This window comes from Panthera tigris, chromosome A1 (genome assembly GCF_018350195.1).
Source record: "Panthera tigris isolate Pti1 chromosome A1, P.tigris_Pti1_mat1.1, whole genome shotgun sequence".
Lineage (NCBI taxonomy): Eukaryota > Metazoa > Chordata > Mammalia > Carnivora > Felidae > Panthera > Panthera tigris.
The window spans coordinates 24662939-24688138 of NC_056660.1; the positions used below are offsets into that span (position 1 = coordinate 24662939).

General features: G+C 34.5%; 1 protein-coding gene across 5 annotated transcripts in view; it reads left to right on the forward strand.

Annotated features, from left to right (window-relative positions):
- The window catches only part of ZC3H13 (zinc finger CCCH-type containing 13), a 96062-nt gene that overhangs the window by 24537 nt on the left and 46325 nt on the right, over positions 1-25200 (forward strand). For all 5 annotated transcript variants that reach the window (XM_042972824.1, XM_042972711.1, XM_042972905.1 and 2 more), the window contains 4 exons: positions 2142-2250; positions 10995-11134; positions 11735-11895; positions 15793-15990. In XM_042972824.1, coding sequence (XP_042828758.1) covers positions 2142-2250; positions 10995-11134; positions 11735-11895; positions 15793-15990 — 608 coding nt within the window. The remainder of the gene's footprint in view (positions 1-2141; positions 2251-10994; positions 11135-11734; positions 11896-15792; positions 15991-25200) is intronic.

Here is a 25200-nt window from a genome sequence, read left to right on the forward strand (position 1 = left end):
TTAATTGACATGAAGCTAATTATAGTCTTTATACAATTGGCGATTTCATGTTTTGCTACAAAAATATTAGTATGTTTGAGCACAGGTTGCTGCTGTAGACCCTGTTGGTGTTGTTACTTAGCATACTTTGAAGTCCAAAAAAAATTCTGAATTCTTAAAATATCTCATCCCAAGTGTACTGGCTGAAATGCTTTAGTTCATTAACAAGTATTTCAACATGTACATGTTCTGGGATGACTAATTTAGAATAAATAATAAAGTAATCAAACGGCTGCACATCTTTTTAAAAAATGTTTTTAATATTTATTTTTGAGAGGAGGGGAGGAGGGGCAGAGAGAGAGAGAGGGAGAGAGAGGATCCAGAGTGGGTTCTGTGCTGATAGCAGAGACCCTGATGCTGGGCTCTAACTCCGAACTGTGAGATCATGACCTGAGCCAAAGTCATGAGATCATGACCTGATGCCTAACCGACTGAGCCACCCAGCCCTCCCCACCCCCAGCTGCACATCTAATTAATATGTTTGCATTTAAAATAAATAAGGTGACAAGCTACTCTGTCGTATTAAAAAAACAATAGCAATTCAAAAATTACATAATTTATTTATATAGGGTGAATATTGGAAATATTTATGTTATTAATGATATTTATTGAGATGATTGCATTTTTAGTTCTAAATCTGTTAAAAATACTTCGCTACACACTTGCAGGTTATTTTATTTTGCAGTATCAACTACTACTTCTCTGAAATCCTTTTCAACTAAATTAGTAGTTGGGTATTACATGCTACTTTAAGTAGAAAACTATATTTTTCAATAATTTGGAGACAACTTCCTATAAAATTTTTTTGATATAAATTGTACTGATGTAAGATTATAGTAAATTTAATCCATAGAACACTGAAAAGTTACATGGGATATAGAATAGTTCCTCATTGATAATCCATGGAATATATTTTAAGAATAAAAATAATTGTGTCCCTTTTTTTCCTTTTGTCTTATATATAAATAGGAGTTAGTCTGTCCTTCCTTCCTTCCCTCCCCTCCCTCCCCTCCCTTCATACCTTCCTCCCTCCTAGTATTTTTCTATGGCTGGTTCCACTCTTGTAGAACCTTTTCTAATATTTTTGTCAGTCTTTATTTTCATACCATATGTGTCATTTAGCAAGTGATACACCATGACTTTGTACCTAAATATGTAAAATTTAGGGCAATTATAATATATACTAGATTTTTTAAAAAAAAAGATCTCAGAGAGAAATTAATTTGTGTTGTAAGCAGCGCCATTTTATGTTTGGTAATGCCCAGAAAGAACTTTCAGCAATTAATGTCCTTGAGTTTTAGTTTCTTACATAGTCAGGATTTAGAGTGTTAATAAAAGTGAGATGCTGTGGTAGGAAGGTTAACAGTTCTACAACACTGGTTATTTTCTTACCACGTAGTAAAATGTTGTTTGGAGTCTTTATCTTATATAGTTATTTAATTAAATTTTACAAGCTGAAACCGCCCTGTTCTGTTTGTAGGATACTGTTACACGTGGAATAAAATGTAAATTTTTATGTTTTTAACTATAGTATAAGGACTAATTTTCTAACCATTTTAGCCACCATTTTGATTTCATCAAAATAGGGGAACATCTTTTTAAAAAAGCATTTGTAAAATTACCAAATGAGTTTGGATTTAATCTTTAAGTGTGCAGGAAAATGCTGTTACATTAAGTGTATGGTAAGTTTTAGATCAGTATTTCTGAGTCTACTGTGAAAAATGTAGCCATTTTTAGTCATTTTTTAATATAGTCACTTAAAAATCCTTTTGTTTCTTTTTATCCATTTTAAACTGTCTTTTCCCCCTAGAAACTTAGAAGTAGAAACTTGGTATGTTTTAGACTATCCAGTGCTTAGTAAATATTTGCATTGTATATTTTAAAATCCTATTCCTTACTTTTACCAAGTTGCTGTTTGATAAAATACAGTGTTTTCATGATGGTGCTACACTAGAACTTGTTGCTTCTACTTAGTGGATAAGTGATTATTTGCTAGATTCTTTAATGAAACAAAGATGAAGCTAGAAATATTCTGTATTATAGTAACTATCTCGTAATGTTTAAAAAATATGGTAATCTGTATGTATATATATACTTTTTAGAAAGAATCTTCGAGAGGGAGACATAGGGAAAAGGAAGACATTAAAATCACTAAGGAGAGAACTCCCGAAAGTGAAGAAGAAAATGTAGAATGGGAAACTAATAGAGATGGTGAGTGCAAGAATCTTTGCTTATATAGTCAAGCTATTGATTATTCACTTTGTAGACTTTTTGGGTTTCAAAACACTTTTCAACTGTTATCTCCTCCTTTCAGAATCATCTTACTGCCGTCTTTCCACTTTAATGAGCCGTAATACAGAAAATAGCATGTGGTAGCGGAACAAAGTCAGAGAAGGCTATTCGCACTGCATTTTTCAACTTCCCCATCCTCCCCCCCCCCCCCCAGGACTTCATTGGGCAGCATCACAGTCCTTTGAAATTGTATTACTTTTCTAAGTGTTTTTAGGCCCTTAAAAAATTAAGGGTTAATTTAAAAAAAATTAAGTTAAAAAATTAAGTTAAAAAATTAAGTCTAAATTTTTTTTTAGTGTTTATTTTTGAGAGCACAAGCAGGGGAGGGACGGCGAGGCGGGGACAGAGGATCCGAAGCAGACTCTGTGCTGACAGCAGCGAGTCCCATGTGGGACTTTAACTCACGAGCCGTGAGAGTGTGACCTCAGCCGAAGTCAGACACTCAACCGAGCCCCGCTAGTGCCCCTAAATTTTGTATTACATAAAATATTAAAATAAGATTTTTAAATCTTAAAGATCTGGGAAAATTATTTCCAAGAAATTGTAGACTTTCACCTTTCAAAAGAAATCCAATTCACATACTAATTGAGACCAGGGATTTGTTCATGAGTAATAGCAAAATCATCTTTGCATCATTTAACAAGTTAGCATTTGTTTTTCATACCATGAATGTTCTTTTTCACTTTTATGACCTCTGAAGGTGAGCAGTAGAGCCTCACACTACCAAATAGAGAAAGGAAAGTCACATTTATTGAATGCTTTGGGTGTGCTGGGCATTTCAGTATCGTTTATGTAATTACCTCATTAATTCAGTAGCTTTGTTACTCTACTTACACATGACAAAACTAAAGAATGTAAGAATTTAAGCAAGTTCCTTAGCAGTAAACTGAAAACTTAGACTAAGAGTTAAAAAAATTATAGTTTGTAGGCCAGCCACCTGTGTTTGCAAATAAAGTTTTATTGGAACACAACCAGTCCTGTTTGGTTACATATTTCCTGTGGCTGCTTTTGACCTACCGTGGATGAGTCGAGTACTTACGAGAGCCAGCAGTCTGTAAGCCTAAAATATTTACTATTACATTGAAGAACAATCTCTAAAGAGATCTATTCTGAGACTTCAAAAGTATGCTAAATGCCTCTCCTGTAATTTGAACATCAGTATTTTTTTAGGAAATCCATTCCACTTCTGGACGGTGTTGTCTACTTAAAACTTACTCCTAAGAGCAGATAGGGAATTTCCTTATGATTAGTTTATTGGGATTTCATAAGTTAATGTAATACCTCTTACAAAATAGTAGTAGAAGCAGCTATAATGTCTCATTGTAGGTGACTAAATAGTTCATATATTGAAATAAAATACTATAAATCTTGACTGTTTGAGGTTGGATAGTGAACTTTGCCTAACTATGAAGGGATTAGCTAAACACACTCGGCATTCTTTTCATTTTAATTACTTTCGGATAAGAAATATTCTGAAATATACTAGATACCCCTTAATCTTTAAAAATAAAAATTTCTCTATTCCCATTTAAAAGCCTAAGATGAGTTTTCTCCTTGTCTTCATAGTAGCTATTTCAGACTCTCTCCTCAGATCTCCCCGTGGACCCTTCATGTCTCCTGTCTGCTCTTTACTACACAGAGATGATGCAACTCACCATCTAGTAACTCCCTCAACTTCCTGCTACCACACTTACAAGCTGGTCTTCTTTTCCCCACCTGAACTTTATTCTTTCTCTTTTGTTCTTTGTAAGAAGCCTCCCTCTTGCTATATAAGGTTATCTACTCCTGTGTCCTGAATCTGATTTCCTCCCCCTTCTGCAATCTTGTTCATTTGTTATACATTCTCTTTTACATCTTTAACATCCATCTGGACACAATTTCTCTTCTCCCCACATGACTTTTACCCATCACCCGGCTTATCCCCACTTTACAACTAAATTTGTGAAGTAACTCTGTGCCTTACTGTCTCTACTTTTTTCACCTCATACTTGCTCAGTTTTCTGACCCATGTCTTCAGTAAAATGGCTTTTCAAGGTCACTGATGACCTCTTGTTTGCTAAGTAAATAGAGACATATTGTCTCTCTCTCTTTTTTTTTAATTGTTTATTTATATTAGAGAGAGAGACAGAGCGTGAACAGGAGAGTGACAGAGAGAGAGTGAGACACAGAATCCAAATCAGGCTCCAGGCTCCCAGCTGTCAGCAGACAGCCATATACAGGGTTACAACCCATGAACTGTGAGATCATGACCTGAGCCAAACTGTGACTGAGCTACCAAGGCACCCTGATACTTGTCTCTATTCTGTAATCTTTCTGCAGCATTCGAGAGCCTTTTTGAAACACTTTGTCCTTGGATTTCATCTATCACTCTTCAGTTTTTCTGTCTTCCTTTGAAGCCCTCCAGTCTTGAACGGAGGCTCCTTGTGTTTTATCTATCCCTTAAATGTTGATTCCCAAGGTTTTGCTCTAGGCTATCATCTTTAAAAAAACTAAAGTGATTTTACTATACAAAAATCATTTAAAAGGTGAGTAGATGCCTTTTATAATAGTTGTACATATAAAATCTACACATGGCTATTACAGTTTTCTCTTGATTTGAACTCACAGGTTTTGATATTTTGTCTCTATGGATTAAAACATGTTTGGAAGAATATTGAAGCATGGATATAGTCATCTCAATCCCCAGATAATGACACTGAACCAATTTAATAGACTTTCTACGTTTTAAATCTAACATGAATAGCAGTTTTAGCTAGACTCAGAAGAAATTGCTTTGTATTAGTATTTCTCAAACTTTTTGGTCTCATGACGCTTTTCACTTTTTTTAAGGATCCCAAACAGCTTTTGACTTAGTGGGTTATTTGTTTTAATTCTTGCCATATTAGAAATTGAATCTGAGAAATTTTTTAAATACTTACTTATGAATTTATTGAACAGTGAAAATAATAAGCCCAGCATATACTTTTATAGAAAATAGATTGGTTTTGGAAACTAAAAATAAAATCACAAGGAGGGGGCAGTGTTTTACATGTTTTTGGAAATCTTTTTAACATCTGGCTTAGTTGAAGACATCTAGATTTTTATGTCTGGTTCCACATTCAATCTGTTAATGGTATTGCGTATCATGTGACTTTTGGAAAACCCCGCTGTATACCCAGGAGAGAATAGTAGACCAGCCACCCAAGTGATGTAGTATTGTAGAAATATTTTTCATCTTCTGAAACTCCAAGAATTGTTTTGGAGATCCCGAGGAGTCCTCAGACCCCTCTTTGAGAACCGCTTGTTTCTAGAAGTGGCTTCTGCTTTCAGTTGTTTTCCCTTTGCCTAGCCACCTCTTCTCAATTTTAATTTTTCCTTCCAGATGAAGTCATCCTTTCAGGGCGTCATTAGCATCTGTGTGTTAATGAATCCAGTATCTGGAGCTCTCAGTTGAGGCATCTGTCAACTGGATCTCTCTATCTGAGTTCCCTAAGACTACCACTTTCTACTGGGTCCCCCAAAGCCTGGGAGTTATTATTTGATATTTCTTCCCCTCACCCTAGATGTTTACAGAGTTCTGACATTTCTGCCTATCTTTCAGAACCACCTATTTTTCTAAATGACTACTAATATTTTAGTTAAGATATTTGTTTACTGCGTACAAATATATTTTACCACAATAGCCTCCTAACCTCATGCCTTGAAGTTATTAATCTTGTCTTCTAATTCATTCTCCACTTGAAAGCCAGAATAATCTTAAAAGAATTTTTTTAACTGAAGTGTAGTATACATTCAGAAGAGTGCATGATTCATGTGTGCAACTCACTGAATTTTCACAGACAGAACAAACTTGTATAATCTGTACCCAAGTCAATAAATAGAAAATTAATAGGATCCCATAAACCCCTTTGTGCTCCCTTTCCAGTCACTCACTCCCAACCCTCACCTCCCAGAGATAACTACTACCCTGATTTCTACCACCATTGATTAGTTTTGTCTGTTTTTGAGCTCTGTATAAATGGAATATATAGCAGTACTCTTTTTATGTTTAGCTTCCTTTGCTTACAATATATTTGAGATTAACCGTATTATTTATTGCACATAGTTGTAGTTTATTAATTATTATAGCTGTATAGGATTTCATTGTATGAATATGTCATAATTTATCCATTCTAATGGTGCTAAACATTTGAATAATTTCTAATTTTGAACAGTTATGAGTAGGGTGCTGTTACTGTTCTTAATCATATCTTTTGCTAAACTTGTACCCATGTCTCTTCATCTTATGCCTGGAAATTGGATTGCTAGATCATGGAGTTTGCATATGTTCATCTTTGGTAGGTAATGTCAAATTAAAAATGATTATTTTTCATATGGTACTTTTTATCTTTTTCATCTTAGCCATTCTGGAGGTGTGTGGTATCTTATTGTGGTTCTAGTGTGCATTTCCCTAATGACTAATAAAGTTGACAACTTGTTCACGTTTATTGACCACTGTACAATCTATTTTGTAAACTGTGTGTTCCAGACTTGCCTATTGTATTGCATTACCTGTTTTCTTAATTGTTTAGAATTCTTTATATACTTTGGATATAAGATCTTTTATCAGATATACGTATTGTGAATATCTTCTTCCACTCTCTGAGTTCCAGAATGCTCTTTTGAAAGAATAAATGTCTTCATTCCTCTGCATAAAATTTGGATTTCCCGGGGTGCCTGGCTGGCTCAGTTGGTTAAGCATCCGACTTAGGCTTGGGTCATGATCTCATGGTACATGAGTTTGAGCCCTGCATTGGGCTCTGTGCTGACAGCTCAGAGCCTGGAGCCTGCTTTGGATTCCTTGTCTCCCTCTCTCTCTCTGCCCCTCCCCCTCTCATGCTCTGTCTCTCAAAAATAAGCAAACATTTAAAAAAAAAAAAGCAAATAAAATTTGGATTTCCCATTGCCTTCAGGAACCAAGTACAAATTCTTACTGTACAGAACTTTTCATTATCTGGTTGCTGCCTATATTTCCAACTCCTTACCCCCAAGTCTGTTTTTTATTTGGTTCCTTAAACTTCATCTTATTTGTTTACCATACTGACTAGTGCAGTAACATAAAAAGGGAAAGTGTCATTGCAGTAGAAGAGGAAATAAATGAACGTATTTGGTAATCTTATAGGTGGGTACATTCTCCTGAAGTAAGGCATAAAACCCAGAAGCCTTATTTGAGTACATAAAGATTTAAATTTTCTGTGTAACTAAACTACAGTTTAATAATTAAGAAGTAGATCACCAAAAGGACATATTTACCATGTATAACATGTATAAGCACATGGCATAAGTACTATATAAACATATAATGAGCTCCACAAATAAAAGGAAAATACAGTCCAGTTGATAAATGGGCAAAAAAAATTAAATAGGTAATTCATAGAGGAAATAGAAATGGTCAGTTGGTACTCAGGCTCACTACAGAAGGAAGTCAAGGAAAATAAAAAGGTAGCATTTATTTATCTGTCATCAAATTGACAGAAATGAAAAATATAAACGTTAGAAATGGGAGTCTCCGTTGGTAAAAGCTGTTTTGAGGTGTAGTTTGGTAATATTAAAAATAAAGTTACACTTATCTTTGATCCAGCAACTCTGTAGCTTACGAAATCTGTTCTAGGGGCACCTGGATGCCTCAGTCGGTTAAGCATCTGACTCTTGATTTTGGCTTGGGTCGTGATCTCACCGTTCAAGTACCCCATCGGGCTCTGTGCGCTGATAGCATTGGGTGTGCTTGGGATTCTCTCCCTCTCTCACTGTCCCTCACCTGCTCACCATTCTTTCACTAGCTTACTCTCTCTCAAAATAAATAAATAAACATTAAAAAAAAAATCTGCCCTAAAGAAATACTTTGCACTTGTGAACCAAGGAAGGTGTCAGAATGTCCATTGAAGTCTTGTTTATAGAGCAAAATATTAAAAACAATGTGTATCAGAAGGAAACTGGTTCACTAAATTACAATGTGTTCATATTATGAAATGCTTTTCAGATGTTAAAATGGTTCCTCTTTGTATGATGTGGAAAGGTATCTCTATAGGGCATTGTGTGTAGTTTTAGTCCCATTATTTTAAAGAGCATAAATATAAAGGTTTATTTTTATGCATACAACACTAAACTAGTAACATTGTTATCACTAGAGTAAGGTAGCAGTGGGAGGAGTGTAATGGAATTTCTCCATTTACCCTGTGTACTTAAGAATTAACACTTTTAATAGCGAGAATGTATATATTAAAGACAGAAGCAAATACTCAACCGTACAGTCTTTAATCCATATATGTATACCTTGTATATTTCTATGATTATTTGCATAAAGCAGATTACTAGAAGTAAAATTGTTTTATTAAAGGGTATTAATGTTCTTAAGGCTTTTACCCACATTGCCTAATTACTTTCCAAGATAGATGTCCCAGTGTCCTAGTTTGCATTGTTAACCTTCAAAGAGTGAACATACCTTTTATCTATACCTTTGCTAATACCTAATACTATAATTAGAAAAAAGTACCTCTTTAATACATGAAAAAGGCATATTTAGGTACCATTTGCATTTCCTTCTTTTTGTGAATTGCCTGTTCATGTCCTTGCATTCTCCTTTCAATCAGTAAGAACTCTGTATGTATGAGGAATGTCAACCTTATGTATTGTATTTTTGTATTATATATTTTTAAAAATAGCTGCCTTGTAAAATATGCCATTCTAATTGTATTTAATATATTTCTAATGACTTAGACTAATCATCTATCTATATGAATCAGTTTTTATTAGGCAGTTATAATGATAACCTCGAGGTATGAGACACATTTTCTAAATTTATTAAATGGTTTCAGACTTCTTTTTTTTTGTCAGGTTGCATCATGTCTGTTTTGTATTTCATCTCCTTATAGGCTAGGAAGACATCTTCCTTTTGTTTATAATAGCTATGCATAAAATAAGAATAAATTGTATCTGAGTAAAGACTAGAGAGCTTTTCCTCTGAGCAAAATATATTATAGTACATTGACTCTGACATATATTTTAACTGTTCAGGCTTACCCCTTTGGTAGGATAGCTGGGGATTGAAGGACTGAAAGCCAACTTTTCATTTCTTACCTGTGTTCTATATTGGTGACATTTCCAGGTAGTAGTTTTTAGAGGGGTGCAGGGTATTATTGATAATACCATTAAAAACACTATAAATCATTCTTCACAATTAATTACTCTTCCCTTTGTTTTATACATACTTAGTATTTAACTATGGAATTTTATCTGCTAGCAATTTAAGAATACTGTCAAACTGAATCTTTGAACCCTATTATTCATTGATACAAAGTGTCTCAGAGTACAAAACAGTATACAGATAGCCATTATTTATTTAATTAAATTCAGTATTTCCAATCATTTTATCTAGTAAATATAGTTCTTAAATATAGTAAATTATATCTAGTAAATATAGTCCTTAAATATTTAGTAATTGCTTTCTGACTGAAAAATGTGATTTAGTCTATTTTATATATTTACTGAAAAATTGTCATCATCTTCCAATATAAGATGAGCAATCAATTTAGTTACACAGAGGATATGTAGTTACCCCCTCTGTTCCCAAGCAAATAAATGGATAGTTGGAATTATAATGTATTTGATCTGTACACGACAGTGATGTTCATTTTCTTGTGTTTTCGACAGTCAAATAGGACTATTTATCGTCGTCGTTTTTTAGTTCTTCATTTTATTTCTTGTACCCCAGGTTAAGGAATGGTGATCTTCAGTGCTAAAAGTTAGAAAAGTTAGAAAAGGCACCTCAGTTTGTTATCAGTGTAGCCCAACATTGTCATGTGTTAGGATAAGAGTCACTGAAATTCCTTCCTCTAGGCTCTTTGGCATTTGTATATAACAAATGAGGGTGAGAGGCTGGGTGACAGTGCCAGTAGCCCCTGAAAACTTCTGCATGTTGCGAAGGAATAGCTCTGCACATCATTCTTTCTTTTTCTTTCCTGTTTTTTTTTTTTTTTCCTTAACAAGTCTTTATATTTTTTCCACTGGAAAAAATGAATGGAAATAGAGACATCGTACCACATCTGTTGAGGAGATGGACAGTTCTGATCTAAGGAACTATCACAAATTGCTTATAATGGAAAAGTTACAGATCTTTCGGATGTTAGCTCATGTACACATTAGTGTTAAAATTACCAAACTTTACTTTTAGATACAAATCAGTTGTGTCACTAATAAAAAGGAAATATGGAAGCAATGTAGGACACCTAATGCTACCTTCATTTAATACTGATGAATCTTTAAGAAAGTCAAGGACATAATGAAATCATATACAGCCTGAAATACTGAAGGCTTTGGTATTTTTAATACTTAGAATTTACATGTGACTTTTTTAACGGTAAAATTGTGAAATCCCATCTCCTAACCAAAAACCCAACTGCCAGACAACCCAAAATCACTTTAAGAAAACCCAAGTGTCTTAAAAATGTTTGGCGTTTCATAAAGAAATCAGCCATACTGATTTTAACCCTTTATAGAAACAGTATATATTTTTTATCTTTGAGAAGTATGTTATTCTAATGAAAGACCACCATTTTAATTTGCATAAAAAATTAGTTGAAAAAATTTCTCTAATTTTTGGTGTAATTTTGATAGTTTCTGACAAGTAATGGAATTTTATCTTAAAGATTCTGACAATGGAGATATTAATTATGATTATGTTCATGAGTTGTCGTTGGAAATGAAGCGTCAGAAGATACAGAGGGAATTAATGAAGCTTGAACAAGAAAACATGGACAAAAGAGAAGAAATTATTATTAAAAAGGAGGTATGCTATTGAAATACATGTTAGCAATTAATATCAACATGGGTATTGATCAGAGAACTCATTAGCCATTTGTTGTGTCTTAAATTGTATCAGGATGTTGATAAGTTGATCATGTTACTGTAAATCAACTACATGTTAATATTCACATTACTCTATTAGATAAATAGGAAATATTTTTGCTTTTGGACAGGTGAAAAAACTAAGGTTGTGCTGCATAGATTCACTGGCTAATGTAAATGGGATTTGAATCTATGTATGTCTGTTTCTTAGGCCTAAGCTATGTCTAGAATACTTGTTTATTTTTTAAAGACTAGGGGTACAATTTATTGGAATGTAATTTGTGATTTTTCTGAGGAGATTTTGAAATTGTATAATTTTGGTTTGCTTTGTTAATAATAGTGTTATGTTAGGGCAGGTAATTGTAATTAGCATATTGGTTAAAAGCACATGTTTAGAAGTCAGACTAACACTTGGTGGCTATAACAGCACTTAATATTTCATTTGACTTTTGGTATGATTTAGAAACACCTGCTTTGTTATCTGATTATAACACCCATGATTGAAGGAGTTTCTGATTGATCTACTGAATTCTTTTGAAAGGTTTCACCAGAAGTGATTCGATCAAAATTATCTCCATCTCCTTCTCTAAGAAAGTCAAGCAAATCTCCAAAGCGAAAGTCAAGCCCTAAATCGTCATCTTCAGCAAGCAAGAAAGACAGGAAGGCAACTGCAGTATCCTCACCCTTGTTGGACCAGCAGAGGTCAGTAGGGTGGTAAATAACGCCAGAATGAAATAGCTTTTTCTGAAGTGATACCCGAAATCTGAAGTGATACTCAGAAGAATTAGTAGATTACAGAAGAATCCTTGTAATACATTCAGTATTTAATGTAAGTTTTTTTCTTCTAAAATAAAGGTATGACCATATGATTTCACTCATATATGGAATTTAACAAAGCAGAGGAACATATGGGGGGTGGGGATGAGAGAGAGAAGGAAACAAACCAGAAGAAGAGACTTTTAAAGATAGAGAACAAACTGAGGGTTGATGGAGGGATGTGGGTAGGGGATGGGTTAATTGGGTGATGGGTATTAAGGAGGGCCCTTGTTGTGATGCGCACTGGGTGTTACATGTAAGTAATGAATCCCTGATTGCTACTCCTGAAACCAGTATTGGGTTGTGTGTTAACAGAATTTAAATAAAAATTTGAAAAGAAAATAAAGGTACAAAATGTTTCTGTTTAAAAGAAAATTGATAGAGAACAATAAAACAAATGTCTGTGTCCCATCTGCTGTCCTTCAGAGCTTTTTTTTTTTTTTTTTTAAATAAAACATAACACACCTTTGTATTTTTGTCCCTCCCTCTTGAATTTGTTTTTGGTACTTGAGCATGTGTGTTTATACTTTCATGTGTATTATTTTTATCTACTTAGTCGTAGTACTTATATATTAAAGCTTTGCTTCTGCAACTTTCTTTTTCACTTAACATTTTTTATATTTGTATTGATCTATGTAGCCTTTTGTCATTTGAGTATTTATACTATATGTTTACTCTTCTGTTGTTGAACTTATAAGTTGTTTTCAGTTTTTCACTGTTACAAATTATATACAGTGAACATTTTTCTTGTCTCCTTGTGCACATGGTCATGAGATTAGATTCTTAGTTTATACTAAGCAGTATGAATATATTATTTAGAATTACTGCAGTAGCCAGTTGAAATAAAAGCAGAAATGAGTAAATATTACATTGAGGGACTAAGAATAAGACAGAAGACATTTTTCTATTTAATGTCACTCTGTACTATTTAAATTTTTTTTTTAATTTTTTTTTTTTTAACGTTTATTTATTTTTGAGACAGAGAGAGAGACAGAGCATGAACAGGGGAAGATCAGAGAGAGAGGGAGACACAGAATCTGAAACAGGCTCTAGGCTCTGAGCGGTCAGCACAGAGCCCGACGCGGGGCTCGAACTCACGGACCGTGAGATCATGACCCGAGCCGAAGTCGGACACTTAACCGACTGAGCCACCCAGGCGCCCCTAAATTTTGTTTTAATGAAAGCGTATACACTAATTTTGTTCAAGGAAAAAAGCTAAATAAACTAACCTCTTTCAACATACGACCAGTTGGCAAACTATCTGAATCCACAATGAAACTCATATTTGTCTTCCTTCTAGTTTCTAGAGTTTTTAACCCTATTTCGGACTCCAGTTACTTTTTGCCTAGGTTATTGTATCATCCTTCTACTTTATCTAGTGTCCACTCTCCTGTGCACATAGACATTTCATTCCTCAACCCCCTGTATTCATTCATTTTACGGATGTTGTGAGAGAAATCTTGAAAGAACGATTGCAGTTAATTTACTATGCCATTGAAAAATTCTGTGGTTTTCCATTTGGTTGAATAAAATTCGGATTCTTTGTTTGTTTTAATGTTTATTCATGTGAGAGCTAGAGACAGTGCGAGCAGGGGAGGGGCAGAGAGAGGGAGACACAGAATCAGAAGCAGGCTTCAGGCTCTGAGCTGTCAGCACAGAGTCTGATACAGAGAAAGAAAGGATCTAAAAATGATAGATGAAATTAATTGAACTCTGTGCCACAAGTGGGAGGTACATTCTGTGCCATTACGGAGAAATCAGTTGACTTAAAAAAGGTTGAAAGATCTTGTTGCCTTTAGAATGTGCAGAACCAATTTTGACCCCTGTAGTTGGAAGGCACTTGAAAAGCCTATATTGTAACATAATTGTGATTTCCAACTACGTATAGTTTTGAAGGAAATATGAAGAAATTCTATACCATAGTGAGTGTATTGATATAATTCTGTCGTTATAATAGCTTAGTCCAAAAATCTGAGTTTAATGCTACGGAGGTTTATTTCTCAAAGCAAATCAGAGTGGGTGTTTCTGATTAACAGGTGGCTCTCTTATGCATAAAGATTCAGTAACCCAGGCTCCTTTTGAGATGGCTTCACTTGGGTTTTGTGGACATCAAAAAATGGAACGCCTAAAGAAAAAAATTAATTGGAGTACTGCTCTTATTGGGCTCTACAGTTTACAATTGCCTGGAGTATGAGGATCATTTATTAGGCCTGGTAGTGGTGTACAATTCCACAAGCATTTTTTGCCCAGAACTTGGTCACTTGGCCATATATCTCATTTCAAAGAAGTCTAGACAGTATAGTTCCAGCAGTGTGCCCAGGACAAAATTTAGTAAACACCTAGCTAGTCTCTGTCATAGGAAGTAATGTGAAAATACAGTTTGTGTCAAGAATTCCTCTATTATTTTATCTTTAAAATAATTTTTAAGTAATTTTCCATTGGGGCGCCTGGGTGGCTCAGTCTGTTAAGCATCCGACTTTGGCTCAGGTCATGATGTCACAGTTAGTGAGTTCAAGCCCCACGTCAGACCCTGTGCTGACAGCTCAGAGCCTGGAGCCTGCTTCAGATTCTGTGTCTTCCTCTCTACCCCTCCCCTTCTTGGGCTCTGTCTTTCTCTCTCAAAAATGAATAAACGTTAAAAAAAATTTTTTTTTAAATAGTTCACTGAGTTCTGGAAGAGGTTAAAAAAAGAAAACCTAGATATATCTTCATGAAAATTTTAATTTCTAAGGAAGAATTATAATCATCCCAGCTGAAAAACTGGGTAACATGCATAGGGAAAAAAAATGGACTCTACATTTTTCATCTACACTAAATGTTATAAGATATTGTAACAATATTTATAGAGGTCTGAGGTAAAAGGATATTGATACCAAAATACTGTATTCAGTCAAACTATTGTGCAGGTATGAGGTAAAGACAGATAACTTTGGATACATAAGGGTCAAAGTCACACCATTTGGATAAAATTATTTAAAGTGCTAAGTTAAAGAGAATATTCTACACCCAAAAATCACTTTTAGGTAGATTAAGTGTAAAAGACAGAATTCCCAAAAATTAGAGGACTGTTTTTGTAACCTTAGAGTTGAGAAATATTTCTTAACTCGAAGATTTAAATGAATGTTTATTAACAATGTTTAGGATTTCATTTATAGATGATATAATTTTCTGTTCCTTATAATAAAACATGGAGGCCACCTAAAAACTTACCAATCTGAAACTGTTTAGTTATGGAGCATATCTATTTGATGAAATTCAATACAACTTATAAAAATTATTACATCTATTTTTTGTTGTAGAAAGATCCCCATGCTGTGTTTAGTACAAAAAATTTTAGAAAACGTTGTAAAAAGATTGGGGGAAGGGGAAAGAGACATGGAAAAAGTGTGGGCATATATCCAAGTTGTTAACAAGGGTTATCCTTGGGTAGTGGAATTATACATGATTTTTATTTTCTTCATCTATCTTTCTATATAAGCTAAAAAAACAAAAAAAAAAAGTAGTTCATGAAGTTGTCCTGTGTCATTTCTTTTGTTGGAAAGAATCTTCCTATTCCACCTCTATCTTTCTCTCAGAAACCTACCCTTTAAAATTATGTAAGTGGCAAGTAAATTATTCGCTCATTTCTGTGTGTTGCTTTTTTTCTGGATATTGATTACTATTGCGTAAGATAGTAAAAGGCAAGGCATTGGAAGGAATGCTACCATTTTTAAAATGAAAAAATACCCATTTGACCTCCGAAAAGTAATTGGACCTCTAATGATAGCTTTGTGTCACCCTCAGGAATTCAAAAGGCAACCAGAGTAAAAAGAAAGGACCTCGAACGCCTAGTCCACCCCCTCCTTTACAGGAAGATATTGTTCTGGGGAAAAAATATAAAGAAAAGTATAAAGTAAAAGACAGGATAGAAGAAAAACCAAGAGACGGAAAGGACAGAGGACGAGATTTTGAAAGACAAAGAGAAAAAAGAGACAAGCCAAGGTACGTAGGATTGTATGTTTTCGGCACTCTTTTGTAGAATCTAAAATCCTTTTCATAAGCTTTTTAGGCATTACTGTAATAGATTTTTTTTCCGTGTTTTAAAACTCTGTGTATGTGTACTTAATAATTCCCATATTGAGTTAGGGATAATTCAGTAAACGGTACCTTAAACATTTTTTTTACGATCATGAAATAATAAAATTTTCAATCTTAACCATTTTTAAGTATACAGTTTAGTAATGTTGAGTATATTCACATTGTTATGAAACAGATCTCCAGAACGTTTCATCTTGTGCATCTGAAATTCATCTGAATACCCATTTAAATGACTCCCGTTCCCCTCTAACCCCCAGGTCCCCAGCCCCTAGTAGCCACCATTCATTCTATTTTCTGTCTTTAGGAATTTGACTGCTTTAGATACCTCATGTAAATGGACTCATTTTGTTTTTTTGTGACTAACTTATTTCACTTAGCATGATGTCTTTAAGCTTCATCCATGTTGTAGCATGTGACGGGATTGCCTCACCTTTTAAAGCTGAATATCCCATTGCCTGTAGATCCATTTCTCTGTTGGACGGATGGGTAACTTCCACCTCTTGACTGTAAATATCTCTTCAAGACCCTTCTCTTGATTCTTTGGATATGTACTCCAAAGTTCGTATGATAGTTCTGTTTTTAAATTTTTGAGGAAATTTCATACTGTTTTCCATACCCGTTGGCCCATTTTACAACCCCACCAACAGTGTACAAGCGTTTGAGTTTTTCCACATCCTCACCAACATTTATTATTTTTTGTTTTTTGGACAGTAGCCGTCCTAATAGATGTGAGGTGATACCTCATTGTGGTTTTGATTTGACATTTCACTGATGATTAGTGATGTTGAGCATCTTTTCACATATTTGTTGACCATTAGTATATCATCTTTGAAATAATGTCTGTTTAATTCTCTACCCAATTTTTAATTGAGTTATTGATTTTTGTTCTTAAGTTTTAGGAATCTATTATCTATTCTGGATATTAACCTCTTACCAGATATATGATTTATGAGTATTTTCTCCTGTTTATAGGTTGCATTTTCACTCTTTTGATAACGTCTTCTGATGCACCAAAAGTTTTGTGCTTGTTGTGGTCCCATTTGTCTCTTTTTGTTCTTGTTGCCTATACTTTTCGTGTCATTTCCAAGACGTTATTGCCATATCCAATGTTATAAAGATTTTCTGTTATGCTTTTGTGTTGGAGTTTTATAGTTTTACATCTTACACTTAGGTTTTTAATCCCTTTGGAGTTAATTTTTGTACATAGCGTAAGTTAAAGGTCCAGCTTTGGGGCGCCTGGGTAGCTCAGTCGGTTAAGCATCCAACTTCAGCTCAGGTCATGATCTCACAGTCTGTGAGTTCGAGCCCTGCGTCGGGCTCTGTGCTGACAGCTCAGAGCCTGGAGCCTGCTTCAGATTTTGTGTCTCCCTCTCTCTCTGACCCTCCCCTGCTCATGCTGTGTCTCTCTCTGTCTCAAAAATAAATAAAAACATTAAAAAAAAAAAAAAGATAAGGGTCTAGCTTCATTTTTTTTTTTTTTTTTTTGCATGTAGATAGCCAATTTTCCCAGCGCTGTTTTTTGAAAAGACTGTCTTTTCCCCATTGAGTGGTCTTGGCCCCCTTGTTAGAGATCATTTGATCATATATGCAAGGATTTATTTCTGGGCCCTCTGTAGTATTTCACTAGTCTGTCTTTATGCCAGTACCACACTGTTTTGATGGCTTAGCTTTCGAATACATTTTAAAATCAGGAAATGTGAGTCCTCTCACTTTGTTCTTCTATTTGAAAATTATTTTGACTTATTTACATGTCCCTTGGAATTCTGTATCAATTTTGGGATGAATTTTTATATTTCTATGAAGAATGCCATTGGGATTTTGATTGCGATTGTGTCAAATCTGTAGGACGCTTTGGAGATTAAGGACATCTTAACAGTTTTAAGCCTTTCAGTCTGTGAGCATCTTTCCACTTATTTGTGTTTTCTTGAATTTATTTCAACGATGTTTTGTAGTTTTCAGTGTACAAGGTTTTCAACTGCTTGGTTAGGTTTATTCCTAAAGTGTTATATTCTTTTTTTATGCTACTGTAAATGGAATTGTTTTCATAATTTCTTTTTCAGATTGTTCATTGTTAGTGTATAGAAACAACTGGTTTTTGTGTGTTGATTTTGTGTCCTGCGATTTGACTGAATTTATTAGTTCTAACAGTGCGTGTGAGTGCATGCACACATGCACATAACCCGTAGGCATTTCTACGTATAAGATCCTGCCATCTTAGAATGGAGACAGTTTTACCTCTTCCTTTGTATTTTGGTTGCCTTTCATTTCTTTTTCTTGCCTATTTGCTCTGGCTAGACCTTCTAATACCATGTTGAAAAGAAATGAGAGTGGGCGTCCTTGTTCCCAATCTTAGAAGAAAAGTTTTCAGTCTTTCACCATTGAGTATGATGTTTGCTCTGGACTTTTCATAAATTGCTTTGTTAAGTTGAGATTGTGTTTTTCTGTTCTTAGTTTGTTAAATGTTTTTACCATGAAGAAGTGTTGAATTTTGTCAAATCTTTTTTCTATACTTATTGAGACGATCATGTGATTACTTAATTCTGTTACGTGGTACATAGTATATCGATTGATTGCTCTATGTTGAACCATTCTTGCATTCCAGGAACTAATCCCCCTTGGTCATGGTGTGTAATCCTTTTAATGTGTTATTCAATTCTATTTGCTAGTACTTTGATGAAGAGTTTTACATCATTATTCATCAGAAATAATGGTCTGTAGTTTTCTTGTAGGGTTTTTATCTGGCTTTGCTATCAGGGCCTCATAGAATAAGCTTGCAAGTATTCCCTCCTCTAGTATTTTTGGAAGAATTCCAGAGGACTAGTGTTACTCCTTTAAATGTTGATAGAATTCTTCAGTGAAGCCACGTGGTCAGGGTTTATCTTTGGGGGGAAGTTTTAGATTACTGATTTAATCTCCTTACTCATTATTGGTTTGTCCAGATGTACCGTTTATTAAATGAGTCAGTCTAGGTAGGTTGTGTGTCTAGGAATGTATCTATTATTTCTAGGTTATTGGAATTTGTGGATGTACAGTTTTTCATAGTATTGTCTTATTATCTTTTTTTATTTCTGTGGCATCACTTGTATTGACCCCACTTTCCTGATTTTAGTTATTTGAGTCTTCTTTTTTTTCTTGATCTAGCTAAGGATTTATCAAATCTTTTAAAAAATCCAGCTTAGTTTTGTTGATTATTTCTATTGTTTTTCTGTTCTCTATTTTGATCTTTAATCTTCATTATTTTCTTCCTTCTGCCAGCTTTGGATTTAGTTTATTCTTTTTGTAGTTTTTTGAGGTGTCAAATTAGGTTGTTAATTTGAGATCTTTCTTATTTTTAATGTATACATTTATCTATGAAATTCTTTTTAGCTCTGCTTTAGCTGCATCTCGTAAGTTTGGGTGTGTTGTGTTTTCATTTTCATTTCTTCCAAGGTGTTTTCTAATTTCATTTGTGACATCTTTGACTCATTGATTAAGAGTCTGTTGTGTAATTTCCTTATATTTGAGGATTAAATAACATAACTCTTAAAACATAAGCAAAGTACTCAATAAATATACTCTTTATTTTCCTACTTTAATAATAAATTGCAGTATGATAATATATTAAAATGCCTTTCTATTTTCAGATTTTCACTTTGTAAAACTTGAATTCTATTTTTCTCCCTTGTGATCAGAAAAAATACTTTGTATGATTTCAGTCTTGAATTTGTTAAGACTTGTTTCATGGCCTGAAACATGGTTTGTCCTGGAGAATGTTCCATGTACACTTGAGAGGAATGCATATTCTACTACAGTTGGGTGCAGGGTTCATGTATCTGTGAGGTCCAGTTGATCTACATAGTGTTGTTCAAACCCTCTGTTTCCTTATTGTTCCTCTGTCACTTAATCAACATTAACTTTTGGTGTAAATGGAATTACATAAAAGAGCCAGCCAGTGAAAGAGCTGAGACCCTTCTGAAAATCTGTGCATTTTAAACTTAATAACTGTGTCAGAATTTAGTTAAGTCACTGCATTAACTAATTTAGATTGTATGTTTTTCAATAAATTCTTTCTCATCAGCCAGTTTTCCCTCTAATGATGGTACTTCTTAAAGATCTGTTTACAAAACTGAAAAATAAGGAGTGCTTGATTTTTAAAATTCATTTATTTAATGTTACTTGGGAGCAAATTTTTTTTTGTAAAAATTAACTTGAAGGTAATATTTTTGTGGCTCATAAAAATGCTTACAGATTTAATTGGGATGCTTTCCCCCTATTCATTTTTTAAATTAGTTTTCAAATTTGTCCTTTCATGAAATTAATATTTCCTCAAGAAAAAAAATGTAACTCTTTAGAGGGCTCTCAGTCTCTTTTCTTCTTGAGTTACAGCATGTTGGAGAATGCACCAGCCTTGAAATTACACAAATAGGAACTTGTATCTTGGCTCTGCCAGTTACATGATGTGAGACCCTGAATAAGTTGTTTTCTCTGAGCCTCTCTTTCTTCAACTGTTAAACATGCCTGATACAGCCTCATAGGGTTGAGGTGAGGATGAAATGAGATAATGCTTTAAAAAATAAGCAAAGTACTTAATAAATACACTGTGTCTTCCTACTTTAATGGTAAATTACAATGTAGTGATATTTAAAAATACCTTTCCATTTGCAGGTTTTCACTTAAAAATGTAGCCATAAAGATATCCTTTTTTTTTTTCCTCCTGATGCTTATGCAAGATCCTATTTAGAATCAGCTGTTAGTAATAAGGGCTTAATATGGGGGCGGGGGACTTAAGTACCTAAAGCAATAGTGTCCGAACTTGAAGTCTATCGAGAAGTATTAATACCTGATTTCAATCCCCAGATTTTCCTAGCTAATTAGTATGGGGAGCTGCCTTGATGTCTAGATTTTTAAAAGCTCATTGGGTGATTGTAATGTTCATCAAAGTTTGGGAACATTAACTACATACATTGGAATTTATTTTCTCATTTAAAGAAATTCAGAGGAAGGCAGTCCAAGACCGATAACACTGATCGTTCCACCAAGTCATTGGGGATCCAGGTAGTAGCTGTCTTCCTTTTGCATGCTTCCATCCATATTCCAGGCAGGAGAAAAAATGAAGGGAAGAAAGCCTTAATTTTCCTGGAAGTCCCACACACTATTTCCTGTTACATCTTAATTGGCCAGAATTTAGTTTCATGGCTACATCTAGAGAGGAGGGTGTCTTAGAATTGTAATCCTTTAAAAAAAAAAAAAAAAAAAAAAAAAAAAAAAAAGAGAGAGAGAAAGAAAGAAATGTAATCCTTTAGCTGAGCATATGGCTGACCCAAATAAAATTGGGTTTACTAAAGAGCAAGGAGAGAATGGATTGGGATAGCTGGTTGCAGTCTCTGCTACATTCATGGGATGCCATTTCTGTTCATTGTTTTTAAGTACCATTCTTCTTAATTAAGTAGCAAGATTATTAGAGTTTTAAAAGCAACATTACCTGACACTTTATCTGGGGTGCTCTGTGAACTGATATTTGTAATATAATTCGGGATAAATTATCTACCTAGTAAGCAGTTAACTTAGCCTTATAAGTTCAACAAAACCCAGTCTTTTCCCAAAAAATATATTTTGGTGATAAGCTTAGTCCTTTCCTTGTCTTGATAAGAGATCATCTTGTCATACTTAGATGAGTCGATTTTTTTCTCTCCCATTATGGTGACTTGACTTAGAAGAACCAGAATGACCCTGTGAACTGCTGCTAGGACCTAATATCGTGTTAAATATTTATATTTAATATCATGTTAAATAACACGACCGAATATCGTGTTAAATATTCTTGCTCATTTACATTTTAAGAAGTATTTTGGGGCATCTGGGTGGCTCAGTCGGTTAAGCATCCGACTCTTGACTTTGGCTCAGGTCATGATCTCAAAGTTCGGGAGTTCAAGCCCCACCTTAGGCTCTGTGCTGACAGAGCTTTCTCTCAAAATAAATAAGAATAAACTAAAAAAAAAAAAAAAAGTCCCAAATAACCCTGAAAAAAGAAGTCTATATTCTTTAATGGTTCTTGGTATTCTAATTTTGTTATTTTGACCCAGAAATCTCTGAGACATGATTTTTAACGTATGTCCCTGGTACTTCACCATTGAAATGGTAACATATTTTGTATTATGAGAAACTGTGTACTACACAGGTTGATTTTTCTTTTCCAGTGTTTCTGGTGGCTGTCTCCACCAGGAGCAACAAGGTATATGTAGGACTTACCTGTTAGTATATAGAAAAATCTGAACTTGGTTTATTTTGTTTATCTAAAGAAACAAGGCAGCAGAGTGGGTTACTGCTTTAGCGGGTACCTGAATTGCGTTGGAGTTCTGAAGCCATATATTGCAAAGTTGAGAAGGGCCATTTTGATTTAGGAGGAGTTCGTTTAATTTACAGGGTTTTTTTTTTTGAGGTGGATCTATTATTTTAATATATCTCCATTACTGTGAAAAGAGAACTTAATCTCAAATGAAGTATTGTATCAAGAATCTTTGTCATGCTTTCAGATTGGTGGGATATGTAATTAAAGGTTAGCGTCTAAATTCCTTTTGGAGAAAATTGCCCTTTAAAATTAATGCAGATGGGAGCGCCTGGGTGGCTCAGTCGGTTGGGGATCTGATTTTTGCACAGGTCATGATCTCATGTTCCGTGAGTTCAAGCCCCACATCTGGCTCTGCACTGACAGCTCTGAGCCTGGAGCCTGCTTCAGATTCTGTCTCCCTCCTTGTCTGCCCCTCCCCCACTTGCACTCTGTCTCTCTCTCTCTCAAAAGTAAGATAAAAACATAAAAAACATTGTTTTAAATTAACTTAGATGTTGTAATGAGCTTATTCGGAATATTCTGATTATCAGGATGTGTTGTGCTTAAGTGAAAGTATGCTAATATATTTATTCAGTTATTGGGTATAGGGATAGGCATTGTTCTAAAAGTTGGTGATGCAGCAGTGAACAAAAATGTTCTCAGAAAGTTTTGTTACTACAGGTAGAAGTAATATAGTAATCACGTGTATAGAAAATTACATTTCTCTGAATATGGACATTTTTTTATTTTTCCAGGTAGAACTTGCAAGGCCTACTGGGTGTAGGGGATTGCTTACATTTCTTAAGGATGGTTCCCTATTTAGTTACTAGAAGAGTATGCGTATGTGTGGGACAAGTGGTGCAACAAGACCATATGGTCCTATGACTTAAGTCCTTCTCCCTGTCTTCTGGGTCTCATCTGAAGTCCACAGCCTTCTACGTCAAGGGCTCCTAACCTGAGATCCATTGGTAGATTTTAGGGAATCTGCACATTTCTTGATTTGTGGGTATAATTTTACTGGTGTGTGTTTTGGCGAGAGGGAAAGTACCTATTGCTTCCCAGAAAAATTCATGATTCTCCCCCTCTCTTTGCCACTCATCTGGCTCTTGAGGATTTGAGTATCTTCCCCCCAGACCTTCATTAGCCACGTCAACTGTGTTAAGAATATACTCCATTCCCAGAATATTTGTTAATTTGAATAGCACTATATTCTGTCATGTTTTGAAGAGAATAGTTTGGAGGCCATGGTTTTAGAAGAATGTTTCTAATCAGTGTCTTCCCGTTTGACAGGTAGACTTTACTCAACTATGATTAAAACCTGAATACCACTTGTTTATCCAAAAAAAAAAAAAGCCTTACAGGTTTTATTACTCTACTTTTAGAAAATGTAGCAATTTCCCATTACATTTTTGTAAAATAAACTTTCCGTGACCTGCTCTGTACAGAAGATGGTAAAATCTTGATTACCTGGAATTCAACTAAATCATTTTTATTCTGTAATTTGTTTTAGAAGAGGTGTAGTACACAGAAAAATTACGTTCAAATTACATATTTAGTCAGAAAATCACTTGTGAGGGGAATATTTTGTGAGTATGAATATTCCTAACCTGTAACATCTAGATAATCCTAAAGTGGATATTTTCAATGATGTTTCACTGGGCTTGTAATACTTTTCATCAGTGAAAATCCATATTCTGTATACATTGCTGAATAAGGAAAGTGAACCAAATTATTAGTGTACTTTAAGAACAAAGGCTTACACAAGCACAAACTTTTTGGATTAGTAGTTAACCAGAGGACTTAGCTAGCAATTGTATATAGCCCGTTCTGCTGGATATTTGGTTAAATATGGTTTTATTGATGGATAGTAATATGTCTTAATCAAGTTGTAGGATGCAGAATTTTGTGTTAAATGAGAAGAATGTAGCTAATCACTTAAAAAAAAAACACACACACACACTTCATTATAATTACCTGAATATAGAAATCTCCTTCTTGATAGTACAAATGCTTGCATGATGAGTCTTACCCAGATTTCAAAGACAGATCTCATCATTCAAAACTTGTTGGCTTTGACTTCAATTTAGTAGAATAAGCAAATTATCACCAAATTGACAATCTTATTTCTCCTTTCAGTGATTGCACACATTTATCAAAATAATTAAATCAAAATGTTTCAGACCTTTGACAAGGAATGTTATTTATTGGATTTATTCCGTATTTACTATTCATGTATAGATACCATGGTCTGGACTGGCAGATCTCATCCTGTGGCCATGAGCCACAGGATAGGGAATAGTCCATTTGTTCACTGAGCATTTTCTATAGACTGAAGTATAGTTGTTGTTTTTTTTTAATTTTAATGTTTATTTTTGAGAGAGAGAGAGAGAGAGAGAGAGAGAACCAGAGGGGGAGGGGCAGAGAGAGGGAGACAGAATCTGAAGTAGGCTTCAGGCTCTGAGGTGTCAACACAGAGCCCGACACGGGGCTCGAACTCACAGATCACAAGATTACGACCTGGAACAAAATTGGACGCTTAACCAACTGAGCCACCCAGATGCCTCTGAATTATAGTTTCTTGAGTAAATGTGCACTAATGTTGCTTGGCTATATAGAGAGGATGGAAAAATACTACACTAACGTTACTATTAGGGAACATGTCACACAGAAAAAAATAGAATCATATAATGATCCTTTCATGTCCATCTTGTTTCATCTATACCCCTATATACCTCCTCCTCCATCCAATATTATTTTGAAGCAAATCCCAAACATCTTACTACTTCATCTGTCTATATTGTAGGATA